At 41.2% G+C, this 24,474-nt stretch overlaps 1 protein-coding gene across 1 annotated transcript in view; it reads right to left on the bottom strand.

Annotated features, from left to right (window-relative positions):
• ARMH3 (armadillo like helical domain containing 3) overlaps positions 1–24,474 on the bottom strand; it is a 177,459-nt gene that overhangs the window by 122,937 nt on the left and 30,048 nt on the right. Inside the window, exons 10-20 of the mRNA XM_047073339.1 lie at positions 24,152–24,195; positions 22,431–22,491; positions 19,912–19,958; positions 19,301–19,376; positions 17,618–17,711; positions 14,152–14,253; positions 10,402–10,460; positions 7,669–7,734; positions 6,710–6,779; positions 5,576–5,636; positions 127–215 (exon numbers count right to left, since the gene is read on the bottom strand). Coding sequence (XP_046929295.1) covers positions 127–215; positions 5,576–5,636; positions 6,710–6,779; positions 7,669–7,734; positions 10,402–10,460; positions 14,152–14,253; positions 17,618–17,711; positions 19,301–19,376; positions 19,912–19,958; positions 22,431–22,491; positions 24,152–24,195 — 769 coding nt within the window. The remainder of the gene's footprint in view (positions 1–126; positions 216–5,575; positions 5,637–6,709; positions 6,780–7,668; positions 7,735–10,401; positions 10,461–14,151; positions 14,254–17,617; positions 17,712–19,300; positions 19,377–19,911; positions 19,959–22,430; positions 22,492–24,151; positions 24,196–24,474) is intronic.

Consider the following 24,474-nt stretch of genomic DNA (forward strand, 5'->3'; position numbering starts at 1 on the left):
TTCCCAGGTCTCGATTAGAAGCATCCTAAACAAACTAAAAAGTTAAAAAAAAAATTCATCTGTGCCTAGCCCTAGAGGCTCATAAAAAATATAGAGAAAGAAGATGAATTCAGAAGAGAAAGTTACCTGACCAGAGTTCCCGCCAGGTGTAATGCAGGCGTACTCTACACTTCTTCTGGTAGCAAAGTAGTTTATGTACTACCTGAATGCAGCGTCTGTAACAGAGGAAAACTGGGATGAGCCTAAGAGTCTGATGCAACTCACCGCAGATACCCTTTACTTTGGCAAGACAGCTTTGCTAAGGCCACTAAAGACGCTGGATATGAATTTGTACCATGTCAAAGAAAGACACTTCAGCTTTTAAACTGTTCTCCCCCAGCCACCCGCGCACAGTGCTTGTGCTAATTCCCTTTATCACTAGGAAAAGGGGGCTATAATCACATATAGGTCAGCCATTCATTAGGCATTATGGATACCATTCCCTTAAGTTATCTTTCCCCAGAGGAAAGCATTTATCAGTGAAGCAGAATTAGACCACTCCGTTCGATGTTGCAAACACAGGATACAAAAATAAAAAATTAAAGACCTTAAGTCTTCAGATCTATTTAAATTTGTTTTCAAATTTTAAATTAAATTTTGGCTTAATTCATAATTAACTTAAATTGTATTTACATTAAGAGTTAAATTAAAAATTCATTCTTCACTTGCACTAACCACATTATCAAACACTCAACAGCCACATGAGGCTGGCGGCAACAACACTGGACAGCACAAATATACAGAACTTTTCTATCATCACTAAAACTTCTACTGGATGATACAATTCTACATCACTGGAATATTCAATATTACTCACATCACGATAACATATATGTTTGGGGGAGTACCTCCAAATAGGCAGCAAATAGGAAAGACACTTTTAAACATTATAAACCTAGGGGCGCCTGGGTGGCTCATTGGTTGAGCGACCGACTTTGGCTCAGGTCATGATCTCGCAGTTTGTGAGCTCGAGCCCAGCGTCGGGTTCTGTGCTGACAGCTCAGAGCCTGGAGCCTGCTTCAGATTCTGTGTCTCCCCCTCTCTCTACCCCTCCCCTGCTCACGCTCTGTGTCTCTCTGTCTCTCAATAATAAATAAATAAACGTTAAAAAAAATTTTTTTTAAATAAACATTATAAGCCTAACAAAAAATGTTTTTTCATCTCTGACTGGGGGACGGTTTTGAAAGCATAAAAAGCCATGGAGGAAAGTACCAAAGTTTAATACTCATGAAATTTACTTCCTAAAAATGAATACCTTGTGTGATTTTTTTAATTACATTAAAGCCAAACCGTATGGGAAATTATACTTGTAGCAAAAGATACCAAAGCATTACTATGCTTAATGTGTATGTCTATACAAATTGATAAGAAAAAATAATAACGCCCCTAATAAGAAAGATGGGCAGTGCTGACTTGGTGGCTCAGTCGGTTAAGCATCCAACTCTTGATTTCGGCTCAGGTCATGATCTCACAGTCGTGGAATTGAGCCCTATGTCAGGATCTGTGCTGAGCGTGGAGTCTGCTTGGGATTCTCTTCTCTCTCTCTCTCTCTCTCTGCTCCTCACCTGCTTGTGTGCACACGCACATGCTCTCTCTCAAAATAAACATTTAAAAACAAAATTTGTAAGTGAATGTTGGTGGTAGTATTATTCATAATAGCCAAAGATATAAACAACACAAATGTCTACCCACTGATGAATGGATAAATAAAATGATGTCACACATCCATACAATGGAATATTAATCAGCCAGAGAAAGGATCAACCATGCACAGTACATTCCTGCACACCAGCACCTCTCACATGGCCGGGGATCTGGACAGCCTGAACCTCGGCTCTGTTGACAATGCCACCCAACATGGAGCCCCTGCAGAGCAGCAGGGAGATACTACCTGTGCCCCCACTTCTGCCACCACCCTCTGGTTCAAAGGCTATGACACTGTTCCTGAGCTCTGCTCCTGCTTCTGCAGCCACCCAACAGGTGACAACACCAGCCTGGTGGTCTCAATAACTTACACTATTTACCAAGCAGAATGAAAATTTTCACAACTGTTACAGCCTTAAAAATACTGGCTGAATTACTCTAAATGTACTGCTTCTCTGGGGCATTTTGTTTCCTGTTTCAACATGAGACAGTTCCACTCTAGCCTGAAGTCTTCTTGTGGGGTCCACTGACGTCTCTACTGTCTTCCAGAGCCTCCCCCCAGGTTTGAGAATCTCTTACTGAGAAAGTCCTGCATGTAAGAGAAGCTTAAACGAAACATACTCTCCTCAGAGACTACTTCTCCTCCCTCCCAAATCCTGTGGCAGCAGTGGGGGTGGCAGCAAGAATCAAGAAATACAGTCAGGAATGAAATTAATTGGTTAAGTTTCCCCACCTCCTACTGCTCCAGGCAAGACTTGCCTTTTCTCTCTCTGTCTCTCTCTCCTTTTTTATAAGTACCTTTCTCCATTATTACTTCACCTACAGCATTCATACACAGATGTGAAATTGTTTCATTTTTGACCCAGATTCTGGTTTGGAGTATTAAGGCTTTCCACACTCTCTATTTCTTCATATTTTACCAGGAGGATTATAAACTTATCTGAAAGGGTAGAAATTCATTTTGCTTTCAATTTCTCACTCTGCTGTACGATGCTGAAAAGCAGTACATAATGAGAAGTGAGAACAGCAACCTGGCCTGATGCCCAGCTGGGAGCAGAGAAGTTCACCTAAAAAGGACTTGATGCTCCAAATGCCAAAAGCTGGGAAGAGGGCTGGAGGAGGGGGTGGGGAGATCTGGAAATATGCCCACGGGTAGTAATGAAGAAAGTGGATTCAGCCTGAGGGTGTGACCTTCTGCCCAGCCGCTGTCAGCTTGATGCCTCATTATTTCCTCCATCTTCCCTAACCTCAGGACATTCAATTAGGGAACAGGTGGAAAAAGCAACTGAGAAAGCAAGGCAATACCAAAAAAGTTAGAAATGGGGGCGGGGGGGGGGGGGGAGGCGGGCAGGGAGGGAATTAAAATATTTATGTAGACCAGGGTCATTGGCTGGGATGTGAGGATTTGGGTAGACAGCTACATACCTGTAATTCTACATACTGAACACCCAATCTTATGTCATCCCATTTTCAACTGTCCACCATCAGCCACTTAGGCAGCCATCTTTCTACTCTCCTATGCTTCCTCCATGCACTCTACACTCTAATCATCCTGAATTACTTTCTACTCTCCAAACATGCCACACTTTCAAGCCTCTGAACATGCTGGTACCCTGCTTGGTGTGTCCCTCCCTGACTCCTCCACATAGAAAACTCCCACTGTTTCTTCATGACTCAGGTCAAATGCAACCTTCTCTGTTATCTTCTCTGATGCCCCAGTCAGCATTAGTCACCCTGTACAAATCTTTCCTTTGTTACTTATCGCAGTAGTAGTTAAGAGTACAGTCTCTGGGGTCGGAGAGACTGGAGTCTGAATCCTGGTGATGCAACTTACTGGGTGTGTGACTATGGTAGTCGGCCTGCAAGATGGCCCCAGTGGTCCCCACCTCCTGGCATATTCATATCCTTGTGTAGTCCCTTCCCACACTGTAAAAGGGTTGGTCTATGTGCCCAATAGAAATGGTGGGTCATTTGAGATCAGGTTACAAAAGACACTATGGCTTCCATCCTAGACTCTTCTCTCTTGGATTACTACTAGCGTTGGGGGAGGCCAACTGCCATGGCAAGCAACCCTATTGAGAGGGCCACATGGCAAGGAACTGAGGTTTGCCACCAACCATGTAAGTGAGCTTGGAAGCAAATTCTCAAGCCCCATTAGAGTCTTGGATGTCTACAGGCCCAGCTAACACTTTGCAGCCTTGTAAGAAACCTTATGCCAAAACTACCCAGCTAAGCTGCTCCTGGATTCCTGAGCCACAGATACTGAGATAACAAATATTTGTTTTAAACCACTAGGTTTGGGGTCATTTGTACACAGCAATGGTTAACTAATACACCAGAGAAGGGATAGCAATAGCCTAGAATTTACAGTAAGAAAAGCTGGCTTCAGGAAAAGGCAGTGGTGCTTACTAACAGAATAACCCTGAGCAAAGCACTCCATCTCTGGAGTCTAAGTTTCCTTACCTGGAAAATGAGAAAACAACAACTATAATAATAAACTACGAAGTAAATAGCATATCCTAAAACTAGAACATAAGATAATCAAGTAACAAATAAAGTTGTAGTATAATAAATCTGACCCCTAAGGTACTAAGGTTCAGAGATACACCTAAAATGAGCCAAAAACTAATCTAATCAGCATAAAAAAAAAAAAAAAAAAAAAAGCAGCTTCCATGGTCTTTCAATTAAAATAAAGAATCAGGCTCACTTTCTTTCCTCATTTTCAAAAGAAAATGCAAATAGAAAAATGCAAACTGCAACCTACTTAACCTAAACGTGAAATTTGTAGCATTAATTTAGACCTAAGAAGCCAAGACTACATGACATGACCTACGGTCTAAAGAGCTGGAGGGCTACTCTATTCAGAGTAATCCTTTATACCTCCTAGATCCCAGGCCTGGCACTGGAGTGAGGTACACTGACCTTGCTGTTCACGAAACAACTCTCCTCCTGAAAAAAATGGAAGTACTGATTCTGTTGTCAGACTCAATTTAGATTTTTTTTTTTAATGTTTATTTACTTTTTGAAAGAGAAAAAGCACGAGCAAGAGAGGGGCAGAGAGAAGAGGGAAACACAGAATCTGAAGCAGGCTTCAGGCTCTGAGCTGTCAGCACAGAGCCCAACGCAGGGCTCGAACTCATGAACCGTGAGATTATGACCTGAGCCGAAGTCAGTCACTTAACCAACTGAGCCACCCAGGCACCCCTCAATTTAGATACTTTTTAAGGAAAAAAGATAATATACATATTTGGGATCACACTAATGTAGCACAGCTGTTCCTGGGCACTAAAGAAGAATGAAGAAACATCAAATGAGAGAGAAAGCCTAAAGGCTTAAACTTTATTAAAATAGGATGATTTTCAGTTGCCTCTAGTTGTGTTGGTTTAAAGAAATGGGATAAACAATCTGATCTCAGGAGGCAGGAATCTCCCAACCAGGACACTACATACGTAATTTACCTAGCTAACATGGTTCTGACTAGGCTGCTGAGGACAATGTAGGCTAAGAAGCTCTATCTCTCTGGCCTTTTCCTACATCCTAACTACTTCTGACTACTTTCATGCCAATGCCTAGGGATGACTAAGTGGCCTGCTGGTATTCTGTATCTTTGGATTACAGCAGCCACCCATGATCACTACTTCAGTTCATCAACCTTGTTCTCCATGCAGTGTGCCTAAAGGGATAATGAAGATATGTGCAGAATCCAAACTGTGGTTTGTACAGTTTCTCCCTTCTGGAAAGATGTATAAATCCAGGCCATAAAATGCTCCCTGACACTCATACACAAGTGTGTTTTTCCTCAAGCAAAGTATATAGAAATGTGACTATAAATTTCCTATCACTCAATTCTATAAAATAGATTTGTACACATTAAGCAAACCATGATACTTACACATACAGATCCATAGGAAACTCCTTCATCATGTGTGTTACAATAAACTCTACCATCAGGTCTGAATGGGAAAAGGATAACAATTAGATGAATCAGAATGAAATGCATTCCATGCCTTTGAGTTGGGAAAAAAACCTGAGTATACCTTGCTCTCATGCTGAATGGCAACCGCTAACCACGTCTTTATTCACATACACTGAAATTTATTTTATATAAGGCACTTTTCACAACACTTGCACTACCTGCCACTTGTAAAGTAACAATTAGCTCACTCTCCTACTTCCAGAAGGATACCTTGACCTGCCAATAAATTCACGTACACAAGAGATTTCACTGCACAGATATTTTGTACCATGGCACTAAAGCAAAATGCCAGAGGGAAATCATATTCTGAGAACCGAGCAATGAGGCAAGTAGAGAAGAAATTATGGATCGCATTTGTACAACTCGAGACTCCACTTTAAAGAGATGTCAGTCTATCTCATCTCACAATCACGCTCAGTTTGACAGATATTGACTGAAATGGTCTGTGGGGCTTTGGGTCAATGGAGGCTTATTATATAGTCTTAATTACTGTTTCTAAAATCAGGTAGATTTAGGAACTAGGGCTGAAAATCCAAGTGAAATGGGATTAAGAGTTCATATTATTCCCCTGAGGAAAATGCAGAATTCTGGGCAGACAAAATTCCCTAAGTTACAACCCCCTACTGTCAGCTCTGTCAGCCTCATCTCAGCTTAATTTACTCAAAGGAAATTTTTGTATAGCTGAACCTTGAACCTCAAGCCTCCTGGCCAGCTGACACATCAATATGAACCAAGAAGAGAGTGAAGAATTTGAAATCTCGATCAGGAATAAAACATTTTACAAATTTAAATCATGTACCAGGCTTAGACTTACCCATTTATCTCCCTGGAAAGATCTTTCTCTTTGAACAAGAGAACGCTTTAATTGAGCAATCTAGTCACCGGAGTTGTTTTACCAAACTGAACAATAAACATGGTTTCTTACACCAGAGAAGAAACGTAACTAGTAACTTCTTTGAGGGAGAAGCACATCAACCAGGATCTATTCCTCCTCTTAATCATGAAAATCCGTCACTGGCTCAGGAAAATGCCAATTTTGATAAGACTCACCCAGTACTGCACATACTAAGGGACGGCAGGGAAGGTTCTTGTCTGCTGCCTTCTTCCTGTGTCTCATAGGCTGCACACAAAAAAGAAATGAAATTAGTGGACACATGAACTGACATCCAATGGCTCATCATCATGTTCTTCATGCAAATAAAATCACTCTGCTGACATGCTACCTTTTCTTTCTTTTTCTAGTGATGGGGGTGGGGTGGGGCAGGGAGGACTTATAAATGCTTCTCAGTTATCAATGCAGGCCTGTGACAAAAACACAATTCACAGCAAGACAACAGCCCCAATGGACACTGGAGCATACTACAATGGGAAAGCTGTTGTTTTTACCTTGATTTTACCTATACAAGGGACATTACTAAGAACAAAAGAGACATACTGGTATCTTTTCTTTGATAAAATAATTAAGAAAAAGAAAAGGAGCAGGTAACTGTGTAGAGGCAGCAACAGTAGCAGTTGCAAAAACAAAAGTTAAGTTTGAAATGTAAACCTCAACATGATATTTTTAAACATATCTCCAAGTTCTAAGAAATTCCCTGATCTTCCAAATTCAATTTCCCCCACCTCTCAGATAAATAAAGCAGCATGTGGTCTTAACTATCAAAGGTCACAGGGCATTTTGCAAATGAAAGGCTTAGACCCATCTCCTTGTGGAAATCTACTGATTTCTGATACTTCTACTGATACATTCTAATATTACTGCCATGAGAATATGGTTGTGGATCTTTTCATCCTCTCTTGAGTAAGAAAGAGCTCCATGACATGCAAAAAAAAAAAAAAAAAAAAAAATTCCAACAACAGGCATGGGCCTGTTGAACAGCAGTTAAGCAAAAGTTCTTTAGTACAACATTCCACCCACATTTGTTCTAAGTAGGATCAATTTCATCCTCCCAAATCCTGCCAACACACCAAAAATTTCCTCTAAGAAAAACAAGAAACAAAATCACACCTACCATTCTATGTAAGTTTACTCGAAAGTTCATATTGTCATCATGCAAAAATGCATTGGCATACTGATCCTTAAAAAATAGAAATAAGGAGAAAAAGTAAGGAATGAGAGCTATATTTAGGAAACTCAGTTTATAATCTATCACACTTGCTATAAATCCTTGGACTTCAAGAACTACTACTTTCAAGGACCAGTTGAAGAGCTAATGAGATGAGCCTAGAATCTTAATGTCAAACTCTACTTAAGCCAGGAGACTTTACTTAGATATAATTCCACAGTGTGTCTCTAACTGGTCAAAAATCTCTCAGCAAATTACAAACAATAAAAATTAAGGCACAGGGACTTGAGGCGAATGCTGAGAGGAATCTGTTTTCTTATTTTCTCTTCCTTTCCATCTGCCCAAGGAGCCTGCTCTATTTGTGACAGCTTGAAGGTTTTCATCAGGGCTGCAGGATACATGTGCAGACTCCACATGAGGAGCCACGATTAGGAAGAAAGGTCTGTACTCCACTGGGAATGGGCTTGGCACAACAGGAGAAAACTGCTATGCTGGCAGCAAGGCAGTAGGGAAGACCCTGTCTATCTCTGGCCTTGCTCAAGACTGACGGAAAATCAAAAACTTCTCACCCGTGGATCGGTAATAAATATCCCTTGGCCCTTTCCCAACACTGTTTTTGAAGATCTGACAGACTCCAATTACTAAGAACTGTTACAATTTGTGAAAAACAACTCCTTTAAAGATAGAAAGATTTCTGAAAAGCAATTACAACCAGCCCACTGCTAATAAGTAGCTCTTGTAGCGGCACCTGGCTGGCTCAGTCAGAAGAACATGCGACTCTTGATCTTGGGTCATGAGTTCCAGCCTCATGCTGGATGGAGAGACTGAGAGAGAAAGAGCACAAGCCAGGGAAGGGGGCATAGGAAGAGAGAGAGACAGAGAGAAAGAGAATCTTAAGCAAGCTCCACACTCAGCATGGAGCCCAACTCAGGGCTCAATTTCAAGACCTGGGATCATGACTTGAGCCGGAATCAAGAGTCGGACATGCTCGTCCGACTAAGCCACCCAGGTACCCCAAGATTACTTAAATAAAACCTAAAAAAAAATAATAACAAGCAGCTCTTCTATAACCAGCAACCCATAACCTGGTGAAAAGTAGGTCACCTTTTCACAGAGAATATAAAAAGGGAAAAAATGAGCAAGATCTTTACTCCATGTGGACCACCTTTACTATTTTTCTTAAGAGAGAAAAGATGAAAATAAGGAATAGTAAAGGAGGAAACTGAAGAGAAAATTTAGCCTCTAAATTGACTCAAGTCCTGCCCATAACCAGGGATCAGCCTAAGTGAAACCATTTGGGTCCTGTGGTTTTTTTTTTACACCTTTGTTGCCACCAAGATGCAGGGTGAGTTCAGGCCTAATTAATCCAACCAAAAGAGCCTCCTTATAAAGCACCTTTTATTTTTACCCTTGGGTTCTTGTTCTTCACCAAACTGCAATCAGCCCAACTTTACTCAGGTTCTAATTCCTCTCTTTGGCTTTTCTCTCCACCAACTCCCCACAGGAAACTTGAGCTCCATTTTTTTTTTTTTTTTAAGTTTTTTATTTTGAGAGAGAGAGCAAGTGGTGGGGAGAGTGCGGTGGGCAGAGAGAGAGGATCCCAAGCAGGCTCCTCATTGTCAGCTCAGAGCTAGACGTGGGGCTCGAACTCACGAACCATGAGATCATGACTTGAGCCGAAGCAAGAGTCGAACGCTTAACCAACTGAGCCACCAAGGCACCCTGGGCTCCTTTTTTCATTTTGCTAAATGCAAAAAACCCAACATGGGCAGCTTCAAAGGGGCATTATCATTTTTTCTACAGAGGCTTAAGTCTGTTATTTAAAACTCTTTAAGACCTCGCTCTCCTTCTCTCTCTGCCCCTCCCCCACTCATGCTCTGTCAAAAATGAATAAACATTAAAAAAATTTTTAAAAAGGGGGGGCACCTGGGTGGCTCAGTTGGTTAAGTGTCCAACTTCTCACACGTTCATCAGTTCGAGCCCCACATGGGGCTTTATGTTGACAGCTCAGAGCCTGGAGCCTGCTTTGGTTTCTGCGTCTCCATCGCTCTCTGCCCCTCCCCCACTCATGTTGGCTCACTCACTCTCTCTCTCAAAAATGAATAAACATTAAAAAAAAAACTCTTAAGAGCTCACATCTTCTAGTCTGAAATTATCGAAGTTATAACACCACTCATTATTAATTAATCCAGTAAATACTAATTGAGCCTCTATTACATGCTAGATGCTGAGAATACTGAGAACACACTGGTGAAGGAGACAAAGTACTTGGTATCAGAGTTTACATTCTTTTTTTTTTAACTTTATTTATTTTGAGTGAGTGAGTGAGAGAGAGAGAGAGAGAGAGAGAGCACGAGGAGAGAAGTGACAGAAAGAAAGGGAGAGAGAGAGGATCCCAAGCAGGCTCTGCACTGCCAGCACAGAGCCTGACATGGGGCTCAAACCCAAAAAACTTGAGATCGTGACCTGAGCCGAAACCAAGAGTTAGAGGCTTAACCAACTGAGCAACCCAGGCGCCCCTCAGAGCTTACATTCTAGTGGGAGGAATGTAGGGAGACAAACAAAGAGGAAAGAGTTTCCCTCCCAAGCTTTAGGAACCTAAAAGTCAGGAACAAGAAAAAGGCAGAAAAAAGCACCCTGTAAGAGATGGGCTACTATCAGAAGGCTAGCAGCACCTACCTCTGCAATACACGTAAGTATAATCAAACAGAGTTTGCCACTGTGAAGTCGGTGCTCATCTGTAAAGAAAAAATAAACCCTTCTCTCCATATCATCCAAACCATGTTTCTATACAGAAAAAGATATGTATCATCAAAATGAACATTTCTACTTTCCCCCTCTTTCACAAAATTCCTGAATGAAAATCAAGGCTCTACTTGCGTTAATTCTTGCTTTTCTACTTGGCAAAAGAATTCCCCCAGAAGATTTTTTTTCTAAAATATCCTGGCAGTCTGATGGACCACTAACCACCTTCCTGAGAGCCATCTACTTAATATAATGGTTCCTACTGTCATGGCCCACATTAGGGCCATGCCCTTTGTTTCCATATCAACCCTTTGCTTCTAAATAGTCAGGTCCTTTCCCCACCCCTCCCACCTACCAGCTAGAAGCACCACCATCTATATCCACCTCCCACAAAATCTGGAAAGGTTTTATAACTGTACATAGCAAACTGGCAGTGGAATCAGAAACAAATTACTTGAAGAACAGGGTCCACCCCATGCCTTTCCTTGTACTGTGCACACTATTTATGACCAGAAAAGCTGTGAACTCTTCATCACTTTTCTTTCCTTCCTGCCAAAGTTATTCATTCTACAAATATTTACTTAGTACCTACTATGTGGCAGGCACTGTGCTAGGCATTACAGATACAGCACTGAACTAAACAAAGGTCCCTGGTCTCCCAGGACCCACATTCTAGTTATTAAAAAAGAAGGTAACTGGGGCGCCTGGGTGGCTCGGTCTGTTTAGCGTCCGACTTCGGCTCAGGTCATGATCTCACGGTCCGTGAGTTCAAGCCCCGCGTCAGGCTCTGTGCTGACAGCTCAGAGCCTGGAGCCTGTTTCAGATTCTGTGTCTCCCTCTCTCTCTGACCCTCCCCCGTTCATGCTCTGTCTCTCCCTGTCTCAAAAATAAATAAACGTTAAAAAAAATTTTTTTTTTTAAATAAAAATAAAAATAAAAATAAAAAAGAAGGTAACGTCAACAGCAGGGCTCTAGGCCCACACAAATGACCAAGAAAGAGCTACTCCATCACTGCCAATTACCAGAACCATGAAAGCTTATTTACTTTCCAAGATCTTTGTGGGTGAGGAGGTGAAATGGAAGCAAAAAGAGGGTTCATGCCAGAATATCCAAAAAGGACAATGGTTCATGATGTCTCAAATTAGCTTTAACAGGACCCGGATTGAAGTCCATTCCGAGAGAAGATCTATTAACAGATTACAGTGCTATAGAAATGAGCTAAGAGAACTCACCCTGACATTAACCTGCTACTGCCTCAAAGATAAAATCAACAAAAACCTGACAATTAGAAGGCATAATGGGGGTTGTAGTCCAGAAATACATTCATCTCTTCTCATAGACAATGCAAATACAGTAATAATACTTACCTGACATTCCCCAGAGCTTACATCAGAGTTCCTAGGCAGCCAGAAGAGAAATGCCCCCGCCTGTGCAAAACTAGATTCATGAGACTCTTCTACTTATCTGCAATTTCTCTGGCACTATCCTCCCTTTCCTCAAAAGCTGATAAGCAACTCCTGTAAAAAAAGCCTGCAGCTATCTCTCCACTTAAGAAAAAAAAAGTGTTTCTGAATACAAAACGAAGGCATATTTCATTATAAACTTTTTTAACTCAGAAAAGCACAAAAAAAGGACAACAAAAAACAAGTTTAATCACCCCACCCATTTGTCCTAACTGGTAAAATTTTGGTGAATCAACTTTAAAGTCTGCATAGATATACATATATACACATATACATTTTAGATACACATATATATTTTTAATATTTTTGCCTACTGTCTATTTTTATCTTAGAGAGTAAGAGCACATGTGCACGAGCAGGGGAGAGGCAAAGGAAGGTGGCAGGGGGCAGAGGGCGATTGGGAGGGGCAGAGGGAGAGACAGAATCTTAATCAGGCTCCATGCCCAGTGCAGACCCCAAGGTGGGGCTCGATCCCACAACCCTGGGACCATGACCTGAGCCGAAATCAAGAGTTGGATGCTCAACTGACTGAGCCACCCTGGCATGCCCCGCCTAACGTCTATTTTTAAGATTAATCAGATACTCCTTCAAGGTAACAATACCCCAAATTAGAAGAACCTCAGGAGAAAAAGGCTTTGAAAGCAGAGCTGAATCAAAGATGATAAAATTTTGGAGAATGGAGAGGAGAGGAACAACTGGGTAGAGGACACACAGGTAGCTTCAAAAGCATGATTTCTTCAGGTTGAGTAGCAGGTTTATATATGTTTGTTTTATTATGCTTCATAACTTGTGCTATTTGTTATGCTTACTATAAGCCTCATAATTTAATATTCATACATATAAGAAGTATCTTTTTATAGGTATCAAATAATATATAATAAAGAAGAAAGAGCTAATATCTGGATAGGGGGACAGAGCAGAGCCAAGACAAAGTTGCTTCTATTGCTCCTAAAATCATAATGAGATCCTATCAGTCAGGGCATACAGAAGGTCAGGGGATTAACACATAGCAAGAGCTGGGCCAATGTAGCACAGGAGACATTTTTCTTCTTCTGTTCCTCACTCCCTCAGCCTCACAGGAGCCATGTTTGACGTTAATTCTCCACCATACCTAACACTGCCCCTTGCCATATTTAGGCTGACTGTTGGCAAAGACCAATCCCAGCCTGAGTTCAGAGAGACAGCCTGAGACCACCCATGCTACCATTAATCTGCCCTCAACTTTGCCTTCTATTTTATGTACGACGAAGTGACCAGGACAAAGAAGTTTATAAAATCATTAGAGCTGAAAGTAAGTTCCACAGGCCTCAGTTCACTGTTACATAGCAAGCAAAGCTACAAGTTCATTTGCAGGGTCCCATCTATACAGTCTTTTCTGTGGTTGCTATGACATTTCTAGAGAAAGGAAGAGGTTATCTCCCTCTACAAAGGAGAAGCCAGGGCCCCAGGAAACATAAATACACAAAAATCTTGTTATCCTGGCCTGCCATATCTCACCTGCTGAGTCTCAGAGGCCCACCAACCATCTCTGCCGCTCCGCTCAGAGCGGACTGAGATACATACTGGATAGAATCTGCTGGGTTTCCTCCCAATCTCCTCTCACGCCTAGCCCAACTATTACCCTTCCCTACTACCAGTTAAAAGACTATAGATGTAACAGATGAAGAACAGGAGACCAGAGACAACAAACTCAAACTTTTCCAACAGCCACTCCCCTCCTGCTTCCACTCTACATCTCTAGATGGGTAAGGACACTTCTGTTTTAAGTGTTAAGGAACACTGTCCTTCTCAATCTCACCTCTTCCTACGGTACTCAGTACAATAGTCCACGAATTCTCACCACAAGCTGATGCTTCCAATTCTTGTCCTCAAAAGGGAAGTCCCTGATGCATGCTAATCCCTCCCCTTCCCACACAATAGACTTTGCATCTACTTACCAAAATCTGCTAAAATCACTTGCTAGTTTTTGTAAAGACCAATTTTTTTTTCCTGTTCTATTTTTGAAGTACTCCCCCTCCAGCTCCAGGTTTTCCCAACACCACCTAATTGCCATCTGGCAGTGAGAAATCACTGTTTTCCAGTAATCAGGACCATCACCCTGTACAGGAGGCCCCAACAGTTCATCCAAAGTTTCAAAGTATTAATGCTGCCCCTTGATTCTAGCTAAGTAGCTGCCTGCCACACCTCCTGCTTCCTGAGCCCCCGAAGTAGCCTGCCTTACCTTTGGTGTCCTGCATGACAATCGAGCTGTACTTTAAGAAGGTTATGAGTAGATTACTGGTCTGTACATCTGCATCCAGTGGGAGTTCCACAGAACTTATAACTGGAATAGAAGAGATGAAATGTATTTAGCCTATAACATAGTCTAAGACTTCTACTTACATAGCCAATTTGCCAGCAGACAAAAAATCACCAAATAAACTTTTTCCACAAAAGAGGGAGGACCAAGTGTTTCGCATTAAACCCTTAGCTACTGTTCCTAGGCCTCTAGGGCCCTTCCTACTCCCATGATTGGTCCCAAGACCAATACCTTTCCTGTAATATAGGAGAGCAGGTCTCCGGGAACAGTGCTTTTCTCCCAACATCCTAAAAAGGGTCTTTTGATTCTGCTTTTAGCATCAAGTAACCCAAAAGTGTTCAGGGCCCTTCTTAAAGGCACTCTGATTTGTACCTAAGGGAAAGATCTGTATTGAATATAAATGAGCCTTGCTTTGATGAGTCTCCTGCTTAAAATAAATGACAATTCATTCCTAATAAGGAGAAATCTTGCTCAGTTTTAAGAATAAGACTTTAGGCTAGAAATACCCAAGATGGAAGGGAAAAAAGTTAAGACAGAATTACATGCAAATTCTACTCCTTAATCTCTTCCCCTGCCCCGGCCCCCCGAAACGGAACCTGAAAAGGAATACTGAAATACTGAAAACAGGTGGACGCTATTGATTGGGATAGCCTGGAAACTGAGTCTTATACACCCAGCTACTTATTATTTCCAAGAGAAATTACCCCTTGTCCCCACTCTCTGAGCCACAGATGTAATGAACAATGAGGGACCAAACCAGGGCTAACCCACACAGAATCGTCTTTCTGTTTTTGTTTTTTGTTTTTTTTTTAAAGTAGGCTCCACATCCAATGTGGGGCTTGAACTCAAAACCCTGAGATCAAGAGTCTCATGCTCTATCAACTGAGCCAGTCAGATGGCCCGAGAACAGTCTTAATGCAGATATATCAAGTTTCTAAGACTTTAAATTAGACTTAGACATCTTGTTAACTGTTTTTACACTAAGACATAATATAAAAGCAAAAGGAGGCTCATGATGGCTCAGACAAGCTAGAAAATCTATAGCTTTCTGCAGTATTTTCAGCTGTGAAGACTCAGCTGAATTTGGGATATTACTCATAATATGTATTCACAACCATAGTGGATCCTTCTGGAGTTATTATGATGTATGCTGAGAACATTTATTAACAATGGGAAACATTTGCATATAATGGTTCCATAACACACAGCAAGCACAACAGAAAGCCTTATGAGAAGAAATTAGCATGTCCAATCCTTGGCTGTTTTCCCACAGTTCAGCCTCCCAAAACTAATAAAAGACAAATATATTTTTATGTTCAAATACTAAAAGGTCTTAATTCACGTTATGGGTTAATGACCTGAGACTACTACTACAAGCCTATTTTGAAGCTCAGAGCCCATAATCATTCCTTTGTCAATACAAAGAGGAATCTAACTGGTAAGTGGGACTTTTTTCCCCACTCACACACAGCAGTAACTGGAAAAATGTCTTATGTAATATGCAGAAATATAGAAGTATATGTATTTTTAGTTTACCAGAAAGTCCTCTCATGCCAAGGCTGAGTTGTCAAATGTCAAGTCTGAGCTGGGAACAAATGTTACATCTAAACTCCTGGCTTTTAAAAATAATGGCTTCAGTGACATACCTTTAAATATAACTGGGCCACTGAGCACCACTATACATAATTAAAGACAAAAACCTGGAAACAAGGTTATAACGCTTAGGATCCCTATAGATAGGAAATGAGTTAGGAGAGAGGAAAAAGGACAAAATAGAAGAAATAGAATAAAATCCCTCATAAATTAAAATCCCCTTCTTAAGGAAGAGTTATTCCTTGATCTTTGGCTTCATAATTCTTCCCAGCAGCCTCTGACAAGGGAGACAGTCATTTGAAAGTGGGCTGACTCCATCTTCCCACTAGAAAAAATAAAAGCTCAACTGGTTGTAGGTAAGTAAGCACAAATCCTGCCATTGCATAATCAAGTGTGTGGGTGGAATGTTCACAATGAACAGTTTGAAAGGCAGTTCTCTGAAGCATCCAAACCCCAACATCACATGGAATTCAGATATATGGATATATATATATATATATATATATATATATATATATATATATATATATGGCTTTTGATATCCATGGTAACCAGGCAGGCTTCGTCCTTAAAGAGAAAGAACAGTATTTCCATTGGATTATTCAGTGACCTGAAAAAGCAAAGACAAGTAAGCAATCCTTACTACTTGCTCCTTCTCACTAAGATATTTTGGAATTTGGCTTTCAGTTCCAAACAGATCCAACTTGCTACCATAGACCTGAGTACGAATGGCACCTTCCTGACACTCTTCTGTACCAACACCACTTTTACTACCTTGAAATGCTACTGCCACAGGTGCTATATGAAAATTTCAAGGAGAAAAGGCAGATCAAACAAGATCATTTCTCGTACAGACAGTAGAGAGGCACAGAGAAAGGATCAAAGTTGGATTTCCTATATTTCTTTACCCAAAATTCAGTAAACATTTCAGGTAAAACATCAAGTATTAAACAAAGATTATTTTTAGGTTAATGTACTCTATCAAACACACTCAGGTGACAACAAAGCTTATTGGGCAAAATTCATGACTTCTTTCCTGCTACCTTTTTCTTAAGTTCCAGCCATAAAATTTATAAAGTGGAAATTTGTGTGCGTGCGTGGGGTGGGGGGTGGGGGGGGTTAAGGGTAGAAGTCTTAAATACCCACCAAATTCCAATTATAATACACTCAAAACTTGATATTTTCCCCCTGTGAGTGCTGGCAGACACATATCAGTATGTAATATCTGAGGGTTCACTTTCTCATGCATGTATTCAACTAATATTTACTACGTAGTGACCATGCCAGGCACTACACTGGTCAGACAATAGTGAACAAAACAGACATGGTCCCTGCCCTGACCCATGTCCTGGATCTTAGTCTCAACTCTCACTAACAGTAGGTGAACGATTTATTTCTCTGGCCTCAATTCCCTCATTTGACCAATGGTAACATGAGATAACATTACTATCTTACATTTATTTCAGAGAGACCTTCATAAACTATCTCATCAGAGCCTCACAAGTATCCTGAGAGTTTGGCAAGACAGGCATCACTGACCTCAGAGGTCCCTTTCAGATCTAGCACTCCATGATTCTACAACCATTTCCTGAGGACAGGCTTCTAACACAGAGAAAAGCACCTGACTATCTTTTCCAAAATTTCCACTGGAGCTTCAGAAGTCCTAAAGGATATCACCTCAGACAATTTCTTAAGTGAAAGAATTAACAACTGTGTTCTTTGTTCAACACAGCTACACTCACCCTGAAAGATTCAAGATCGTACTAATCAAGAAAACATGAGGTGGTGGGTTTACCATCAGAGGAGGGTGGTGTGGTCCCAAGTGGTGTGGCTGGGGTTGTCGGAGCAGGACTGACAGGGGTTGTCACCAAGCCCATCTCTGGATGACTCTGAAAGAGAAAAGAAGCAGGTAAGAAAAGACATAACCTAGTTCTGAGTAGCCTCCCCACAACAGTCTTTCTGGTATTCCTGGCGTCATAATTAGATGGAATGCTCACTGAGGAGGGACCGCGTCTGCATTGAGTTCCCGTGAGAACGTGATTCCCGTTGATGCTTGCTAAATTCTAATAAGAAGCTCTGTGGGCAAGTTTTCTTTAAAGCAACTAAGTTCCCATTACATAAGTTTTCTGCAGAACCATGCAAATAAAAAACTGGGGTAAACAAATACCTGAGATTATTCTACCAAAAAGAGGGCATCTACAGTCCTAACTGAACCTGGGAAAGGACTCCTCTCATCAGATCAACCTAAAACACATACATAGGCTGTCTTGATGACCACACCGTTGACAAGTAAGTACAGGCGAAGCAAGTGGATAAGAGGTGTTATAAAAAGAGCTAGCAGACAGCAGTCTCCCTGTTCCACAACCAATAAGAGTGTACAGTGTGGAAGCAGAGACATGGGGGAGACATCCACTGGGACCCAAACAGATGACTCCTCTGTCCCTGACCTTCCTTAGCCACCTCTGTCACATTAGCTCTTGAGAATTAAGCTGAGTGGCAGCTATTCCCTTCTCCTCCCCAACAGCTTTTCCAGCCTTTCACCTTCCTCATCCCTCCTTTAACATCAGTGACAGACACCAGACAGCAGACAAACATAATGAGAATGGTGGATAAAATCTCTCATGTTCTCAGTCTTGATAAATAATAAGTGTCCTCATAGGCAGAGCCTAAACCAGCACACTACTTTTTAAGCATGGCCTCTTTTTGTTGTTGTTGTTAAATAAAACTCCATCAGTGATTCCATCCATACACATCTGCCCTTTGAAACAGAAAAAAGCATAAACATAAACAAACGTTCTTTTAAAAGAAACCTGCATACATATTTTAAACATTCTGACTCTAAGATACAAACACTTTATCAATTTTTAAAGACACCTTTCATGGCCAGCACTTGAGCTCCTGGCCTGTTTTAGTCCCTCTCTACCAACTACCGAAGACATCCCAAGCTAGGAAGTGACCTAGCACTCAGGATCCTGTGACTTCCTGCTTTCAATACGCATAGACCATTTTTTCTCCTAACAGCTAGCCTTATGCTAGATACGATACTTTTTACTTTTGTACTCGGGAAACTGGTGAAATAATAAGACAAGTGACTTGGCCTCTTTTATCTCTAGTTGCAATTCCACAGTGGTTTAGGAAGCAGAAAGCCTGACATGAAAATCCATATGGGAATTGCCAGTGAGCAAAATGAAGTAATCTCAACTTGTCTTGGTTAACAGAATCAGTAAACTGGTCAAATGAATTAGTAGACTGGTCAAAACCATTGACTTTGCATACTATCAGACCCGCTTCAGCACTAGATAGAAACATACATAATTGAGGACAACCCGATACAGAGGCAACTAATGCAACTCTTTGTTACTACCACTTACCAATACAAAGCAGGGGTTAAACGGGCAGAGCCAGCGAGGCTTTTCAATGGAGTGAATCTGTATGAAATTCAGGGAGAAGAAGGATTGGAGTTTTTAATATAACCCACCTGGGCTAACACTGTGATGAAGTTGCGATTTAAATGAACAGCTTCATAAAGTGCCAGAAGGATGGCCTCATTGGTTCTAAAGAAAGAAAACAAAGAGAACAAACTGGAGAGGCTCTTATAGTGGAAGAGTTAAAACACTATGACCAACAAGATGAAATTTCACCCAAGTTCCTCATTATCAATCCCTTTGAGTTTCTAATGTTCCCTTTATTTCCTTGTTGGGTTTATGTAAAGGGTATAGAGGCAAGGAGTCAGGGCTTTAATTTTAATTCCTTAGGACTAGTTCTTATTCACTTCATTCCCTACTTTCCTTCTCATTTTTCTACCCCAATTCAGTTAAGTCCTTAACTGGCTCAGACACCTAGCCCCCCTTCATTTCATTCCAGAGACAGCTGAGAACCATTTTTCAGCTTCTTAGGGCTCAACAGACATGTCCAACGGAGTGGTTTCTAAGGGTCCATTATTGTTTACAACCCAAGAAACATCTTATAAATCACCATAAAAGTTTGAATCCATAAAAGATTAACAAGAGGTAACGTTTCACACTCCTATCCAGCCAGATAGCCCACACTAGAGTTCAAGTCACCGCACAAGAAATGTCAGCCACTTACTGTACTGAGATTTTCTCATGGGCATCTGCTATGAACATGCTGCCCACCTGTGGAAGGAAAGAGGAATTGCAGATTTATAGCAGGGAAATGTGAAAGGGGCTCTGTGCCGGTGAAGCCTTTAAATCAGTGAAAGGACAAGCTGCTTGCAGCCTGAGGTAACAGGGAACTGGCCCACCCATCCTACAGACGAAAACCAGCCCACTTTAAAGATCTTCAAAGAATCACAAGAACTCCACTAAATTGTCTTTCCTTAAGGGGCCTTAAAACAGAACAATCAGGACTTTGGTCCAGCTCTCTCTTCAATGTGTAAGTTCAGTAACCGCTGACAGCAAGTAAATGGTAACCTAGACCTCCTTGTCACACTGCATCTTTCCCAAAAGTTGTTTATTTGAAGTCAGAAACTAACTTATAAAGAACACCACAGAAAGCACACTGATTTCATCCAACATAGAGCCATCTTCGGAGGAATATTTGGGTTTCAGACCAGAAATGTCTATGTGAGACCCACTTTCAGATCATAAAATCTTTAGTCTGTGTTGTAGGCAGGGCAGCCAAAGAAGTAAATGGAGTAGGCTATCTCCAATATGTGTGATATCAGAGGCACTGAGAAAGATGCCCATCCCTCTAAAAATACTTTTCCATCTGCCTACTGATGCTCCCAAACTATGCAGCTCAAACTTCCTTTGTTTCATACAAAACTTTTCCTTCCTGGCTAAAAGGCCAGGATCCCTGGGAGCAGTATAATTATATCCAATTCATTTAACCAAATACCAACACAGTGCTCATATTGCTCTGACCTCTGAGAAACTTTATTCACTTATGCTTCAGAGTTAAAGAGCTTACCAGATCCTTTTCTGAGAGTAGAAAGAAGAAGGGAAGATGACAGGCATTGAGGGGAAAAAGCTGCCTTTTCGGGGATAGATGGATGATTATTTTTTGCAGTGAACTCAAAAACTGTCTTGCCCTACAGCTGATCACTTGAATACTAATGTCCAAGAAGAAAGACTTTCTAAATCTGCCTAGATTCTAAGACCTGCGAGATTTATCTCTTAAAAATTAGTCCCAGCAGGAGCACCTGGGTGGCTCAGTAGGTTAAGTAACCAACTTCGGCTCAGGTCATGATCTCATGGTTCGTGGGTTTGAGCCCCGTGTCGGGCTCTGTGCTGAGCACTTGCTCGGAGTCTGGAGCCTGCTTCAGATTCTGTGTCTCCTTCTCTCTCTGCCCCCTCCCTCCCTTGTGCTATAAGTCTCATTCTGTCTCTCAAAAATAAATAAATTAATTTAAAAAAAAATTTAAAAACAAAATTAGTCCCAGCCATTCGCAATTATGTGGATAGAACTAGAGGGTATTATGCTAAGCAAAATTAGTCAGTCAGAGAAAGACAAATATCATATGACTTCACTCACATGAGTACTTTAAGATACAAAACAGATGAACATAAGGGAAGGGAAGCAAAAATAATATAAAAACAGGGAGGGGGACAAAAACATAAGAGACTCTTAAATACAGAGAACAAACAGAGGGTTGCTGTAGGGGTTGTGGGAGAGGGGGATGGGCTACATGGGTAAGGGGCGTTAAGGAATCTACTCCTGAAATCATTGTTGCACTATATGCTAACTTGGATGTAAATTAAAAAATAAAATAAAATAAATAAAATAAAATAAAATAAAATAAAATAAAATAAAATAAAATAAAATAAAATAAAATAAAATAAAATAAAAAAATATTAGTCCCAGGTTACCTGGCCCAAAATGACTATGGTGCCAAGGTTGAGAAACCTTATTCAGAAGTCTTGCAAAATGGACCAGTAACTTTCCAAAACTATGGACCTCTCAGTCCATTAAATCTTTAGATAAGTGGGTCAAATCCACTGCATCAATCCCTCAACTCCAGGACCAGCTATGAGGGATCAAGTGGCCACAGCAGACAGCCAAGGGGCACTCGGGGCTGGGCTCAGATCTAAACTTTCCTATTCAATATTCTGTAGGGTCAGTCCTCAAACATAGCCAGCTCTTCAGGAAGCAAAAGTCTGGCTTAATGTGTACCCTTTTTTAGCTTTTATAAAACTGAATTAATTAATTTGAAAAAAATCAATCCCAGAGCAATCGGAGCTCTCCTTTCCTTATCTCACTTGGATTTAGGAATCAATAAAAGAGATACAGCTCTCAAAAATATCTGTTCTTTGGGACTTCTGGGTGGCTCAGTTGGTTAAGCGTCCAACTCTTGATTTCCACTAAGGTCATGATGTCATGGTTCATGGGATAAAGCCCCGCAACAGGCTTCTCACTGACAGCTTCGAGTCTGCTTAAGATTCTCTCTCTCTTTCCTTTTTCTGCCCCTCCCCCTGCTTGCACCCGCTCTCTCTCTCTCAAAGATAAACATTCAAAACTCTGCTCTGAGCCACTCTCCCCTCATCATGCCATCATCTCAAACATTTGAACTTCTAAGTACAGATTTGTCTACCCCTGCAGATGCCTTAAGACTGCTGAGCAAGACAGAAAAAACAAGTCGGACTTACCATATTTGTTAAAGCAGAGAAAAAACCACTCTGGTGTTCTTCTTCCTTGTCTTTATATTGCCTGAACAAAAATAACTAAATTCAACTTTAGTATTATTTATCAAGTATGTCTCCATCCTTGGCATTTTAGATAATCAGGGCAGGGCACTCTTTGAATTCAGTGACTCCAGAAAACAAAAGCATTATGACAATGTAGCCACTCCAGTCTCCCCTGCAAGCTAAGAGGCATGCATGCCTCTGCTCTTGAGGCAGAATGTATCAAAATGCCTGGCTACTTTGGGAGAGAGGCAGAAAGCAAGCTGCAAACGTGTGAAACTGCTCTAACATATGGCTGATCCAGTTATTTCCCAAACAGACTATTACTTGAAAAGTGTAACAGTGAAATTACTTTAAGGCTGTAGAGTGAAAATCTTGTTTGTTTTTGAAGGAAGAGGAGGGAAATCTGTGAGCTAAACTATTTGTGGAGATGGGGCAGATTTGAAATTCCACATCCAATTGTGTGTGAGCAAAGTCTGGAGAGGAACAAGAAAGATACTGCCTGGCCCTTGCCAGGATTAGGAACACTTCTGGTTTCCATTCACTGAATACCAGATCCTTCTTCATCCAAAGCAAAAGGGAAAACAAGCATCAATGAAGAGAGCCCTCAGAAAAGACAGGGACTCTGGGAAGCTGCGGTTGATTCCTGATGAAAAAGAAGTATCCACCAAACTAGAGCTAATTCAATATGTTTTCTCCTTTTATTTGTTTTTTAAGTGTACAAAAAAGTGGTGCTTCGTAACCTTTTTTACATAGAAAATGACTTGTATGATGCATCGCGCTAAATGGAAGAGCCTGCTTGTGGCTGGAAAACAAGTTAAAATACCCTGCAATAAAATACCAAAGGTTGCAAAAAAAAAAAAAGAAATGTGTCTAATTGCTTAAATAAAAGATGACACTAACCTGGTGGCTACTTTCCCCCTGGTATTAGAAACAACTCCTGCTGGGGCACCTGAGTGGTTCGTCAGTTAAGCGTCTGAGTGTTGGGTCTCAACTCAGGTCACTATCTCATGGTTTGTGAGTTTGAGCCCCATGTCAGGCTCTGGACTGAAGTGCAGAGCCTGCTTGGGATTCTCTCTCTTTCCCACTCTGCCCCTCCCTTGCTCATGCTCTGTCTCTCAAAAAGAAGGAAGGAAGGAAGGAAGGGAGGAAGGAAGGAAGGGAGGGAGGGAGGGAGGGAGGGAAGGAGGGAGGGAAAGAGAAAGAGAGAAAGAAGGAAGGAAGGAAGGAAGGAAGGAAGGAAGGAAGGAAGGGAGGGAGGAAGGGAGGAAGGGAGGGAGGAAGGAAGGAAGGGAGGGAGGGAGGGAGGGAGGAAGGGAGGGAGGGAAGGAGGGAGGGAAAGAGAAAGAAAGAAGGAAGGAAGGAAGGAAGGAAGGAAAGAAAAGAAAGAAAGAAAAGAAAGAAAGAAAAGAAAGAAAGAAAAGAAAGAAAGAAAGAACGAACGAACGAACGAAAGAAAGAAAGAAAGAAAGAAAGAAAGAAAGAAAGAAAGAAAGAAAAAGAAACAACCTTTGCTAAGGCCATCACGCTGAGCTTAGAGCAAATATGTCTACCAGAAGCTAAATCTAAGAATACTCTTCTAGGATAGGTAAGGGAAATTCACCCAAGCACTGGAGCAAACCTGTTTTCTACTCAACCAATTCAAATGAAAATTAGACCCTTCCCTTCTGGAACAGTGGACTTACCTATTATACTCAGATAAAGCCTGGGCAATCACAAGTCCCATTCCCTAGAAAGAAAAAGGATAGCACAGGTGAAATAAGGAGCTGGTGGTGATGCCAGGCCAGGGAAAACACTAAATACAGTCCTGGGGTCCAGATTTTCCTAATCTAACTATCTTAATGTTACTTTAATAGAGTAACAAGGAGGTGGGGGGCACAAAACAGACCAGCCCAGATCACTGACAATTTCACTGGGATCATTTTCACCTCAAAAGATAAGACAAAGTTAGAATCTTCAAACAAAAAGCTCTTATGTCTCTAGAACAGTCACAGTAAGAGCGACAATG

Source organism: Lynx rufus, unplaced genomic scaffold (genome assembly GCF_022079265.1).
Source record: "Lynx rufus isolate CCGP_SWC_20201006 ecotype Redwood Valley unplaced genomic scaffold, mLynRuf1.p SCAF_11, whole genome shotgun sequence".
Lineage (NCBI taxonomy): Eukaryota > Metazoa > Chordata > Mammalia > Carnivora > Felidae > Lynx > Lynx rufus.